Source organism: Chenopodium album, chromosome 20 (genome assembly GCF_948465745.1).
Source record: "Chenopodium album chromosome 20, dcCheAlbu1.1, whole genome shotgun sequence".
Classification (NCBI taxonomy): domain Eukaryota; kingdom Viridiplantae; phylum Streptophyta; class Magnoliopsida; order Caryophyllales; family Amaranthaceae; genus Chenopodium; species Chenopodium album.
The window spans coordinates 36,417,536-36,432,158 of NC_137853.1; the positions used below are offsets into that span (position 1 = coordinate 36,417,536).

A 14,623-nucleotide genomic window follows, 5' to 3' on the forward strand; every position below is an offset into this window, starting at 1 on the left:
ACCTATCCGAAATCTAAACTTTACTCGAAGAACATATGGGGTTAAAATAGGGTTGAAATGGGGTTGGATACCATTAGCATGAAACTCCATGGCAAAAGATGCTCAACCAAACATTAAAATATATTGTAATCCATTCCAATCCATTTCAAAAGGCGCAACCATTCACCCCCTTAATTGATTGTGACCCAATCCACACTAAATCAATCTGGCAACTATCCGAGATTAAATTGATTCTAACAAATTTGACCCTAACATGAACTAAATTGAACTAACTCGAACCAGATAACTCATTTTGTCCATTAATTGGGTTATGACTTATCACATATGGGGGCCTAGGTCGGAGCAAGCGAGCAGAGACCAGAAAAGAACCGGTGGTTTGATTACCTATAGTCCAGCAAAATATGTGAATTCTGGGCCTTTTATGAAAGATAAAATTCTTGTCCCGTATTTTGGATTATGACTCATCACATATGGGAACAAGCCACTGAGCAAGGTTTCTGGTGAGATAATTGGTAATTATTTCTTGTTCGTTAATACCCATAATTCATCATAACTAGTTTACTTTATCAAATTAATACATCTGAAACTTCTAACAATGCAAGCTTTTCGAGTCAGTCTTTGCTAATTAAAATTGTTACCATATATGAAGCTATCTGCATGAAGCCATGAACTGGCTTAAGTCTCGGTGGAGCTAAGCTTGAGTGAACTCCAACCTCAGACGAGAGAGAGTAGTTTGCAAGCAAGCTAGACGCGTGATCTATCACATCTAGCTAATATTTCCCAGTATCTGCAATACGAACCTTTCCATCTCATGTTTAGAAGCATGTTACGATAAAGAGCATTGTAAATAAAGAACTTAGCTCCTTGAACATACAGGTGAATCTGATTTTTTTTTTTTTTTTTTTTTTTTTTTTTTTTTTTTTTTTTAAATTTTAATCTTTTCGTTTTCTTCTTCTGATAATAATGGATCTTCACAAGGGTACACCAGTTCTTTGACTACAAACTGAGTATAACTAGCTGTTATCAGCTATGTTTCCTGACTAAACTAGCACTTTTGCCCAAAATTTCTTTTACAGGAATCATGTACAAAGACTAAAAGTGGCAAGAGAAAGCAATCAATTTCCGTTTCTGACTTCTACTTTGCTTCATGGATTGCAAACTCGCAGCAACATAGCCACGTTGCTAGGAAAAAGATCCCATTGTCTTGAACTATGCTGGAAAACCAGGTTGGGTGCATTGGAATTATATAACTTTGGCTGTTTTCAGCCAAACACCCTCAACACAATCGTGGAAGCCTGATTTGACTGACATTCAGCAGAACTCAAAACCTTGAAAAGTGGACGATTGAAATGGAGTCTCTTCCTTAAACCGTACTAGGCATAAGTTCTTTCTGTCTTCTCGAGATAGTATCTCTTTTATCATTGCTACGTTTCTCTTTCCTACCAGAGCCAATAGTCGTCCTTGATAAAGGAAGAGGCAAAGGGGTATTGCTGAGTTCAATCACTTCGCCTGTCTCGGAATCACCAGAGTTTTGCTTTATTTCAGACAATAGCTGCTTAAGTTGGGTTGACTGGCTCACAATACGGCCTTTGTTCCAACCAGGGAAACTAAATTGGGATGATGGCAAAATATCCTTTAGAAAAGAATTAGCCACCTTTGCAACCGGAAAGTTCTCTGCTACAGAGCTTTTCTCCATGTCTCCCCTTCTGCTAATGAAACAAACAAAAAGTCGTCATGAGGCAAAAGAGAACTGTATCATTCCAATCATATGCAACTTCTTATATGACATATCTAAATTTAGATAAAGGCAAGAATCGACAATGAGGCATATCTTACAAGAGCAAACACTAATAAATAAACAGGAAGGAAATTAGCATTTCTTGTTTTAGCCTCTTCCTCAGGAGCAAAAGCCTAAATTTCAAGGGACCAGCATAATATATTGCCAAGAACAAAATGAATTTCTTATTGAAAGCGGAAATAAATTGGTCCACACTAACAAACACTTAAAGATCCACCATAGTCCATGCGTATATATCTATTTCAAAAAGGAGCAAAAGTTGAGGAATTCCTTCTGAGACACACATGCATGATAAGGCAGACCAGCATGACAGCATAAGGCCATAATCTATCCCTCTGTATTTTTCATCAATTAAACGGAAACATAGAACTCAGCTGGGTCTATACTCTATAAATACTAAGTTCTGTCAAAAGAATGGCATTGCTATTTTGGTCAGGGTCAGGTTGCAATGTGGCATCTATCTTAATAGAATCTTAGGGGTCTAAGTATCATTTACAGCAGCACTTTACATCTTTTCTTATAAATGAGAATTAGTTGTGCAAATGAACCAGCTTTCCTCCAGTCAAAGTGTCAAACGCTGCACCCTTGATTGAGTTCCATTATATCACGAGAAAACAGTCGTTCAAAAAGGGAAAGCTAAAGTAATTTATATGAGCTTATTACTTTCAATGATGAAGTGTATCTTTACATATCAAAATATTGCCATAATTCATAGTAAAGTAACGTGCAAAGCCTTCCTTGTATTTATCGTTCTGGTAATTCAGCATTAAATCTGTAAATTTTGGGAAGTAGTATGCTTAATTTACTAGTAAGCTGATACTGTCCAAATTTCCATCAACAAGTCACTGATAAGTTTTGAACTAAGATTAAACTTCTTGGTGCTACTCTTTGCTCAACAGAAATAATGCATTCATGTATGCTTGATGGATTTTGGTGAACATGAAAGTCAAAACAAAGGACTCAGGTTTGCTTTGATATGAAAGAGGAAAATGAAGAGAGCTTACACTACAACAAGAGTTGCTAGTTGCGGAAGACTTGTCCCATCCTTGAACATCTTTACCATATCATTGAGCCAAAGTGATATTGCTGCACATATGCCTCCAGGCCACATCCTGCACATTGATCATTATAAGATTAAAAAGGGGGGAAATAAAAAATTATCAAGGGTTCAACATGGTTTAATGTGATGTGTACCTATGTACATCAAGAGACCAGACCAACTTGTTGACACGAAACAGTTCAGGAAAAAGTCCCCTTTTCGTTGCTTCTTTGAGCACCCTTGCTGCACGTGCCTCCTGGCCAAGCCACCAAAGCGCTTCTAAAAGAGTGTTATAGAATTTCATTCCAAAGCCACATCCTTCAGAATTAAGTTTGTCAAATACATATTCTACCATCTGCCAGTTGGAGTCATCATCAAAATCTCCCTTGATCATCTGAGCAATCACTTGATGAATATTGGAAGTCTTGTGATTCAGCATTTCATTCAGCAATTCGTAGGCATTATTTAACCTGAATGGTTAAAAAGCTCGATTGAGACAAAGTGTTTCTTAGAAGGAGTAAAATATGTGGCATTGGAGGTTTATGTTTGGCACTTGTGCTACAGTCTAGGTAGAGCAGAATATTTTGAGAAAAAAATCAGAGCTTCTGATAGAGACAGATTGGAAACAGCAAGTTGAATCCAGAATAGTATAAATCAAAGAACCACCAAAAATTTATCATAGATAGTAAGATACTGTCAGCAATACACCTTTATTTTTTTCAAAATTATCTTACCAAGCATATCACGACATTTTATTAGAGAGAATCTATAAACATTTCTGTAATGCAACAATTTCTACAATAACTAACTTGAAAAATGTACTACGATATTAAAACTACGGAACCAAAGAAGAGACTTCTAACACATATTCCCCAATGTAAAACAATAGCCTTTTACTTTCACCGAAGCACATTGTTAATCGTGATTAGTTCAGTCAGTATCGATCATTATTCAGTAATTTTCAATATTAGATCAGCCTTTTCAAGTCATTTTCCCACGTTACAGACAGTAATATCTCTTACTTTTAACTGTGACGTATGACTTTCAAGCATAACTTCGCTGAGGTCGACTGTATCACAATTTTTCGATATTTGATAAACAATGGTTTAGCTGAAGTCAAAAAAAAAAAAAAAAAATGCTACCAAGCTGAAACAAGGTGCTGAGAGGTTTAGGCAGGCACATTGATAAAGCCTTTTCTGCCAATGGAATGAGAAATAGGAAATTTATTTTTGTAGTTCGCAACAATTCAGATCTTTGATTGTTTTTCTGGTAAAGAGTGATCAAGGTAAATGATTTTTGGAGGAAGTGCTAAATTCGTGCAACACTTTCTTTCTTAGATTTGGAGATAAATTGATACCCTTTCTGTTCCAAATGGCACCAAAAAAAAAGGAAAAAAAAAAAAATGATATCCCAGGGGATGTGGATATTTTCTCTACCACTCCTTTCATAAATGGCTGAACTTGTAGTGTCTTATAGATAGCAAACTGAGATCATAGAAAGTACTTCCCCAGCTCCTTTTAAATCACAACATATGTCTTTTGAAAAAGAAGGAAAATAATTGCAACATAATTTATTTCTCAATATCTCCTCATCAATTGGTTTCTAATGATTGTGCATCCACTTCACGAAGTGAATAATAAAGAACAAAGGAAGTGCTTCGTTTGATGTCTAAGCTAAATGACTTTAACACATAATCCAATGCCATTTTACTACAATCAAGGTTTCACCCAAAATATAAATGAAATAGAGCTACAATGTCCCCATTTTTTTCAGCATCTTTCAGGTCCTTAATCTTTCACGTTGCTGTTCAGAATCTTCTTTAATAAATCTTTTTGCACTACTGATTGCTTTGTAGGATCCCAAGTCTCTCAAGTATTAGGTCCCCAAAAGATGGTTAAACTCAACTGGGGTGTGAGGAGTGCTTCGAGTCATTTTGGTCATATTGCTCTTGAAATAATTGTCAACAAAGACACCAGAACATCCTGTATATACTATATATACATATTAAAAAAAAAAAAAAAAAAAAGCTTCACAAGGATACCACTCATTTCATCGTTCTCCATATTAGATGTCAAAAAACTCATATATTGACATTGTTTGCCTTAACTACCAGCTGGATCATCAAAAAGTAGGTAATCAGGAAACTCAAATAAAAATCCTAAAAAATTTCGCGTTCCAAACACAATATTATAGCTCATGCCTTTTGCAAAGGAAGTACACTGAATTGTAAGATTTCACTGTTCTGACGATGAAGTTCAAAAGAAGAAGATAGGGAAGAAGGGAAGCAAATCGAACAGTATATTTAATCCTACACAACAGTATCTCAAATATTAGATTCCTCAAACCAGTTCATGATATGCTGGCAGCCCAACACTTCTGGAGGCATAACATTGTATGGTTCAAGCAGCAAAATTCTTTCATAATTACTATTAGACATGAAAAACTGAAAAGAAAATGAGAAAATTTATACCCGGGAGATGTTCCTATTCACAATGAGACTGACACTAATTTAGAAGTATCCTAGATTTGACATTTGAAGTATCGATAATAAAGAGGAAGGACAAAAGCTTCTTCCCCAAATTGTTTGCACACAATTATATTGACATTCCCCTATTAAATATATGAGCCTTTTGACAAATAATACGGAGAGCAGTGAAGTGATATCCTCATGAAGCATATTTTCTTTCAATGTGTAATGCCCAAATAGAACCAAATTTTAAACAAGATATATGTTGCGTACACAAAGCACATGTATCTCAGAATCCAGAGCAGGCTACTGGTGTCGATCTTGCAATGCAACTTAATTCGAAACACAACATTTGTTAAAAATTCACTGTTATGTCTGTAGGGGCTCTTTGGAGTTCAAGTATCATCCCAGTAAAGTACTGACAAATCCATGTATGTTTCAGAGACCATCCTCTCCATCTGTAGCTACATCTAGCAAAACTAAGTGTTTAAGGACATAGGCACATAGCCGTGTCTAATATGGTGATAATTAATTCAGTGCAAGTATACGTCATTCTGCAGACCCATATCAGTGAAACATGTACAAGTATATTGTCTAGAAAGTGGTGATCATTTTGCTAATCAAATTAATAGGACTTCAGGAAATTCTTTGAGATACATACTTTAATAACCAAACCAGGAAGAAGAGATACCAAAAAAAAACCTGACCTGTCAGTTTTTGCATAGACCGCAAGCATCATGCAGTAGCACATCACGCTTGGTAGGATTCCGAATGCTTTAATCTCTTGAAACTGCTCTTCTGCCTCTTCAACAAGCCCAGCAAAGTAGTAAACACTCAAGACTGCCTCAAGTGTTTGCTCATTTGGGTCAACTTTTGCATTATCCATATCAACATAGGCCTTTATGGCGTCCTCAAACTGACCTCCCTGTCTAAAACCTTCAATAACACCATTAAATGAATCGCTATTCCTTCCTATGCCGGACTCAATCATCCTAGTCACGATTGCTCCTACCTCCCTATAAAGTCCACCCCTTGCATATGTGTGAATCAAAGAGTTAAAGGTTTCCACAGTGGGCTTACTTCCCACCTCATTCATAGTGTTAAATGCGACAAGAGCTTCCTCATACAGCCCAGCTTGCCCATAAGCCTCAATAACACCAGTGTAGGCCTTAGCACTTGGCACCAAGCCTTTTTCATTCATATGTAATAAAATCTCTTTTGCGTCCTGATACAACCCTCCTTTCCCACAAGCAAACACCAACCCTTCATAGGTCTCCATATTTGGCTCGACATTCTCCTCCACCATATCGTGAAATAAAGTCACCACTTCCTTGAAATAACCACCCTCGCCAAAAACCTGTATAAGAATATTATAAGTTGCAGCATCTGGCTCAGTGTTGCTCACTTTCATCTCAAGGAAAAGCTCACGAACATCATCATACCTCCCTTGGCCACCATACAAGTTCAACAAAATACTATAGGTACCAGCATTCGGCATGCAGCCTGCTTCTTGCATCTGCCTAAACACCCCCATAGCCTCTTTAATGGACCCCTTTTGTGCATAAGCTTCCAATAACACATTATATGACGATATATCAGGCATTTTACCACTCAGCTCCATCTCTTTCAAGAGTTCAGAAACCTTTCCAAGCTCACTCAACTTGCTAAATGTCTCAACAACATAGGTATACGTCGTTATATCAGGCAAAACCCCACTCTCATTCATAGTCCTAAACACCATCTCAGCCTCATCACCCAACCCTCTACTAGCACAAGCGCTAAGCAACGTGTTATAAGTCACGATATCAGGCTGAACTCCTTCATGCCTCATCTCAGCAAACAACCCCAACAACTCCTCCCAATCCAACCCACCTCTAGCACACGAGTTAATCACAGTATTATAAGTCAATATATTAGGAGCCACCCTCTCTTTCTTCATCCTATGCAACAACTCAAGGGCGGTCTCATACCGACCATTCCTACCATAAGCATTAATCAAAGCAGTATACGAAAACACGCTACGAGGCACATTATGAACAGGCATATCATCAAACACCTCATGACATTTCTCAAGCAACCCTTCTCTACCCAACACCCCAATAATAATAGTATATATATGTTCATTAGGTTTGCACCAAATTTGGCGCTGCATATACTTAAACAATCTTAAGGATCTTTGCCAATCACCCCTTTGAGCAAATTCCTTAAAAACCAAAGCAAAATCATTAAGAGAAAGCTTACTTTTAAAGGCATCAAGACATCTAGCAATAGAACCTCTAGGAGGAAGACTACTTAACTTATTAATTAAAGTCTCAATATCATAACTATACTTACCCTTTTCAAGTGTGAATGATGGGTTGCCCAGAATTAGGTCTTTGGTTTTGGCTTTGAGCTTGAAATCGGAGGAGAGAGAGTAGGGTTTTGAGAAAAAGGGGGATTTTTGGGGAAATGATAATACTGGGTTTTGAGGGAAATTGGGAAATGGGTTTGGATTAGAAGAGAGAAAAGGTTGAGAGGAGAGAGAAAGAGTGAAGGTTAGAGTTTTTAGCATGTTGGGGTTGGGTGAATTTGCATCAGAAATTGGGGAAATTGGGGTCGGAAAATTAGGGTTTATGAAGGGTTTTTGGTGGATGGATTGAATAATTGAAGTTGCAGAGAAAAGGGTGAAAGAGGAAGAAGAAGAAGAAGATGAAAGGTAGAATTTGCAGAGGTAGTTTTGGATAACGATGACCGTTGGAAGGGGTGGCTAACTGTTATGCCCGCCCATTAATCTGTTACTCCATGTCATATTTAGTGTCACTTTTGTCAAATTTAGTGTCATTTTTGTCAAATTTATCAATAAAGCATAAATAACTCTTACCTATGTCACGGTAACTTTTGTGCGTTTTAGTGTAACTTTTGCACATTTTATTGTCACTTAATAACGGATGTTCAGTAATTTACTGAACATCTGTTTTATTTAAAAGTTTGTGTTGAATTAAGCACTTAATAACTTCAACTTGTTTTTATTAAATGATTTTTTTTTACCGATTCAAAAATTCATTTTTACTGATTTTCTATTATATTTGTTCTTTGAAGTTAATTATTGTTAAGAATTAGGTCATAAAAAATAATATAACAAAAGCACGCGTAAATTAGTGTATTTAATGACATGTATTTTTTCCATTTGTTTTCCTTTTTAGCTCCTTAGCTTGAAGCCTTATTGCCCTTACAGGTAACTTTAAGGGTTATTTATTGCATTTTTCGATTTTTATAGAAATGAAATTAGTTTTGATTATCGAGTAATATTTTGAGGTGAAGAGAAGAGGGTCTAACTTAAGATTGTGTGATCGAAATGGCTTAAACTTCTAATATTGCTCCATAATAATCAAAACCTGAGCATCTATATTTTATTTCATGCTCTAAGTTATTGAATGGAAAATGAATGAGTTTAAGGGATGCGATTATATAATTAATTTGCATGGGTATATATATATATACATATATATATATATATATATATATATATATATATATATATATATATATATATATATATATATATATATATATATATATATATATATATATATATATAAACAAAGATGATACATGTGACATTCTAAATTTCTTTCGTATTTTCCTTATATTTATATAATAAGTTGTGTAGATACTAATTTGGTGATCTAGAACACTAAACTTTGATTATGGTGGGCTATAAAGATGGTGGTATTGTATATTTTCTTTATGTTATTGTTTTTTTTACTTCTGTCTATTCTTCTTAGCTTGTTAAGTTATATATATGCTACCTCATCCTAAATTAAGAATTGAGTAAAGAAAATGAAAACTTAAAAATTGTATAAGTTGTTGATCTGAAATGAAGTATTATAGAATTTTTATATATATATATATTTTTTTTGCAAAAAAACGTATTAATTCTAATGGCTACCCTAATGATCCGGGAGTGATGTATCTCACATTTCCACACATATTGGTTCTCAACAAATAAAGCACAACCCTATATTTCTTTGGAATTTCTTTTTAGAAATAATCAATTTCTATATATAAGCTTTCTTAATTTTTTTAGTGAGAAACAAACTTTTTGCATGAAGATTACATAAGTAAAAGCTTGGTAATAATTATATTGCACAAAGAAAATTTGGAGAGGTAAGTTAATAACAAAGTTATTATATATGAAATGTGTTATTTTTTTTCATATTTATTTTATCATATATGTCTAGTGGATTGCGTTGTTCTAAATTTTCTATTAAATGTTGAAAAACTATTTTAATCATAGAAAACTTTATAATTCTTGATACCCTTTGATTATAAGTTAGATATTCATCATCAAGCTAATATGTAACATTATGTTTGTCTTAGGAATTAGCTTAATATATGGATCAATGTATGTACACAAATAGATTGTAAATTTAATTTGTAGTCTGTAACAAAGCCTCTTGTTCCTTTCACTTAATTTCAAATTATTGATCAGAGTTTAAGCAATTGGAAATTTGTTAATTTCTTGCTATAAGTTATAAGATCCTATGATAGATTTTTTTTTTCAATTGCAGAATTTATAGCTAGCTTTGAATTGTACAATTTTAATTTGCATTGATCCTTATTATTGTGAAGAATCATGGATGACTCGTTGTCGATGGAAGGATCTCAACATGGCCAAGGCACGGAATTTGTACCTTTTCAAACAACTCAAGAACCATTGGAAAATCTATTGCTACATGGACATCTAGACATTTGGGTGAAGGAGGCTAAAAAACTCCCTAACATGGATCAAATTCATAAAACCATGTCCGGTTTATTTGGGGGACGATTATCAATGCTAAAATCCCATGGAACAAGTGATCCATATGTCACGGTATCCATAGCTGGTGCAATAATAGCACGGACTTTTGTTATACCAGATAATGAAAACCCAATGTGGATGCAACATTTCTTTGTCCCTGTTGCACATACCGCCCCAGAACTACATTTTGTAGTTAAAGACGACGATGTAGTAGGGTCTGAGATCATAGGAGCCGTCGGTATCCCTACTAAGCAATTGCTTTTAGGGCAGAAAATAGAAGGGACTTTCCCTATAATGAAAGGAAAAGGTAAACCTTGGGAAACTGGTGCTAAGTTAAGTGTTTCAATTCAATACACCCCCGTACAAAAAATGAACTTGTATCAATTAGGTGTTGGTAATGGACCCGAATATAATGGTGTTCCTAACACATATTTTCCTCTAAGAAAAGGAAATAAGGTTACTCTTTACCAAGATGCTCATTATGAAGATGGTATGCTTCCTTATATAAAGCTTGATTATGACAAAGATTTTGTTCATGGGAAATGTTGGCATGATGTATTCAATGCTATTTCGAATGCTCGACATTTGGTCTATCTAACGGGGTGGTCAGTAGTTCACAATGTTAGACTTGTTCGTGATGATCCAAACTTCTCAAGTGTAACATTGGGAGATCTTTTGAAAGGAAAAGCACAAGAGGGTGTACGAGTTTTGGTCCTAGTGTGGGATGATCCTACTTCTAGGAAATTTTTTCATCGCACTACTGTAAGTTGATTCTTAATTTCATATTTCGTTCATCCAACCGTATATATATTTATTACACGTTACTTATTCTTATTCGTTGATACATAAAACTTTTTAACACTGTCATATCTAATCAAGATATAACCAGTTTATGTCACATAGATAATAAATCAGTTGAGGCCTTAAAAATGTACTTGTAGTATGTAACAAAATTATCGAATTTCACGATTATGCAATGTTATTGATAATAGATTCTTTATTATGTTATCGATGTTTGTAGGAAGGCATGTTAGCAACTGATGATGAAGTGACTTACAAATTCTTCAAGGGCTCATCAGTTCACGTAGTATTATGCCCACGATCTGGTGGGAAAGGGCATAGTTTGATTGGAAAACAGGTAATTTAATACAACATAATAAACTTATATTAATATGTAGGATTAAATTACTAATTAATAACATTAAATTCCATTTATTTTGTACAAAGATGTTGTTAGATCAAGTCAATTTTTAACTAGTATATGTTTTTATGTAACATATGTTTATGATGATTAGGAAGCCGGAGCAATCTACACTCATCACCAAAAAACAGTTATTGTCGATGCTGATGCAGGTGAACACAAGCGAAAGCTCATTGCTTTTGTGGGTGGACTCGACCTATGTAAGGGGCGCTATGATACCCCGGAGCACTCTTTGTTTAGAACGTTACAAACCGTACACGAAGATGATTATCATAACCCCAATATTGCTGTAACTATTCGCTCTTATACCACTTGTACATTATTTAGCTCATTCTAGTATACTTTGTTGGCCGGTTCATTTGGCTTGTTTAATAAGCATGTCGTTTTATAATCTGTGTAGGGTTCAATGACTGGATGTCCTAGAGAGCCGTGGCATGATTTGCATTGTCAAATCGACGGTCCAGCAGTATACGACATTTTAACCAACTTTCAAGAGCGTTGGTTAAAGGCTACACCTCGTGGGATTAAAAAGCTTAAAAGAGCTTATGATGATCATCTAATTCACATAGATAAGGTTCCTAATATTATTGGACAATTAGATGCTAATCATGCCTGCAACAACAACAATGATGATGATGATATGGAATCTTGGCATGTTCAAGTAAATTTATTACTTCACTTACAAATTGCTTTAAGTTTTTTTTTAATTATGCATGATATATAGTTTTTATAATTGTAATTATGACGATTATCTAGGTCTTTCGATCGATAGACTCCAATTCTGTAAAAGGCTTTCCTAAGGATCCGAAAGACGGACCACAAATGGTTAGATACTTTCCTTGACCTATTTTTCATATATATACTCCCTTTATTTCGTAATATGTGACGCACAAAATTTTTGAGGTTAAAGTTTAGGATATTGTTACCAATCATTATTTTGTGTTTTATGTTGGCGCAGAATCTTTATTGTGGGAAAAATGTACTGATAGACATGAGCATACACACAGCATACGTACATGCAATTCGATCTGCCCAACATTTCATATACATTGAGAATCAATATTTCTTGGGCTCCTCATTTAATTGGGATTCCCACAAGGGCTTAGGTATGATGAGATATAATTTTGTACGGAGTATTCATGAAATTCTATTTGTCTCAAAACTTTCGCATCTAAATTTGACATGTTAAATACAAATGATCTTTTGATTGAGTTCATTCTCTTACGTAATATTAGAGCCAACGTGGCATTAAGTATGGGGAGTTTCATGATGCATTCACATGCCAAGCTAAAAAATTAAAGGACTCTCATGTAAGGGGACGTGATAGAGTACAGTATATATAAACCAATTATGGGCTTTAACTATCAATTTAGCTAGGCTTTAGGGTGGTTTAGCTCTCGACCTGCCTATTTTCGTATTGCAATAGCTTGTATGAGAAATTTTGTTTAAATAGCATAAAACAAATGTTACTACTCTGATCTTATTATTCTTAAATTAATTAGGTGGCTTGTCATTTGTATTTGTGTTCTTATTACTATTCGAAATTCTATGCAGGTGCAAATAATTTGATACCTATTGAGATTGCACTTAAAATTGCTGAAAAGATAAAAGCAAATGAAAGATTTGTTGCATATATTGTTGTTCCTATGTGGCCAGAAGGTGATCCAAAAAGTCTTGCCATGCAAAGGATTCTTTATTGGCAAGTAAGTTAAGATTCACAAATTAATTTGATATATATGCATTCTTAAATCATGGCACACTAAGGATTTTGGTATTTGATCTTCTACTCACATAGGGGATCTTCTCTAAGTAAGAATTGAATCATCATCAAAACATTGGAAACTCGAGGCTTTCTCATTTTTGAAATCCTATTACGTTTCCAAAATTGTACCCTGTCATTGTGCTAAATCCATAATGGCTAGCTACATGTCTTTGTAGCTTTGGGTTGCCACATCATGATTTCCCAAACTACATGATTTAAGCTACAACCTCTACAATAGCAAGCTACTTCCTTTTGTAATTTTATTATGTCTTACATAGTCATATGTTACTCTCATGTCTTGGGTGGCGTGAAATTACATAGCTTTATAGCTATAATGACTAGCTTATAGTTGACATCTTAAACTCTATTCTTCATTCTCTCACACGGTAATTTGTTTAAATGATGAATTGTAGTACAAGACAATGCAAATGATGTATCAAATAATTTATAAGGCGTTGGTGGAGAAAGGTTTAGAGAACAATTACGAGCCTCAAGACTTCTTGAATTTTTTTTGTCTGGGCAATCGGGAGATTTCAGATGATAATAGTGTACCAAGCGGAAGTGTAAATACTCCACAGGTTAATTTTCATAATAGCACATATTACACTCTTAAATTCTTTCTCCTCATAAAAAAAGTTCTTTTTTTTTTGAATTTTCATCATTATTAATGAAGTTTGATTTTTTATATAGGCATTTTTGAAGAAGAATCGACGATTTATGATATATGTTCATTCAAAAGGCATGATAGTAGATGATGAGTATGTGATAGTGGGTTCTGCAAACATCAACCAACGATCAATGGAAGGTACTCGAGACACTGAAATCGCAATGGGTGCTTATCAACCTCACTATACTTGGGCCTCAAGGAATTCACGACCCCATGGACAGGTATAAATTCATGTTTTTTTTATTTTTAATATATATATTTTTTATGCCATATCTTGCAATCTTATATATTGATGGATGTAATATTTGATTTCAACAAATAATGGAACACATATAATGTGAGAATTTGTATTTGCAGATTTATGGATATCGAATGTCACTTTGGGCAGAGCACCTAGGAACGATTGAGGGTTGTTTTATGCGTCCAGAGAGCCTTGAGTGTGTTAGACGAGTAAGAATATTAGGAGAACAAAATTGGATTCAATTTTCCATTGATGAAGTCACAGAAATGAAAGGACACCTTCTCAAGTACCCTTTGAAAGTTGATAGATGGGGCAGGGTTAGCCCTCTTCCTGGGTCTGAGAAATTCCCAGATTTAGGTGGCAAGGTTATGGGCACATTTTCAGGCATCCAAGAAAATCTCACCATTTGATCAAAAGGGTCTACAAAATAGTGTTAGTTAGATGCTATAAGCAATAATTTTGATTATGATACCTTTATTCAATTTGTCAATGAAATTTCTCATGAATTTTGGTCTTGTTAAGTGTTGATAACACATCAAGTAGATAGCATTGTACTATTGCTTTAGTTGCTTTATTGCAAAAAATTAGATAAAATAAACTTTTAGGGCCTGTTCACATGTAATGAAATGGGTAGAATTGAATTGAACTGATTGGAGTTGAACTGAAAT

At 34.7% G+C, this 14,623-nt stretch overlaps 2 protein-coding genes across 3 annotated transcripts; one reads left to right on the plus strand and one right to left on the minus strand.

The window, feature by feature from the left end:
* Positions 1 to 585: 585 nt before the first annotated feature.
* LOC145598067 (pentatricopeptide repeat-containing protein At1g74850, chloroplastic-like) lies at positions 586 to 8,045 on the minus strand. 2 transcript variants are annotated; one of them, XM_081654363.1, is made up of 4 exons: positions 6,012 to 8,045; positions 2,993 to 3,307; positions 2,803 to 2,910; positions 586 to 1,709 (listed from the first exon to the last, which is right to left on the minus strand). In XM_081654363.1, exons 1-4 carry the CDS (start codon positions 7,853 to 7,855, stop codon positions 1,364 to 1,366), a joined length of 2,613 nt encoding a protein of 870 aa, XP_081510489.1. In that variant the 5' UTR covers positions 7,856 to 8,045; the 3' UTR covers positions 586 to 1,363. The 2 variants fall into 2 exon arrangements, with proteins under 2 accessions (XP_081510489.1, XP_081510490.1); XM_081654364.1 differs by having other exon boundaries at positions 587 to 1,706.
* Positions 8,046 to 9,919: 1,874 nt separating this feature from the next.
* LOC145597337 (phospholipase D gamma 1-like) lies at positions 9,920 to 14,365 on the plus strand. Its single transcript, XM_081653489.1, has 10 exons — positions 9,920 to 10,846; positions 11,106 to 11,222; positions 11,380 to 11,574; positions 11,686 to 11,946; positions 12,042 to 12,110; positions 12,244 to 12,391; positions 12,840 to 12,988; positions 13,461 to 13,625; positions 13,738 to 13,935; positions 14,072 to 14,365. Exons 1-10 carry the CDS (start codon positions 9,920 to 9,922, stop codon positions 14,363 to 14,365), a joined length of 2,523 nt encoding a protein of 840 aa, XP_081509615.1.
* The last annotated feature ends 258 nt before the right edge of the window (positions 14,366 to 14,623 follow it).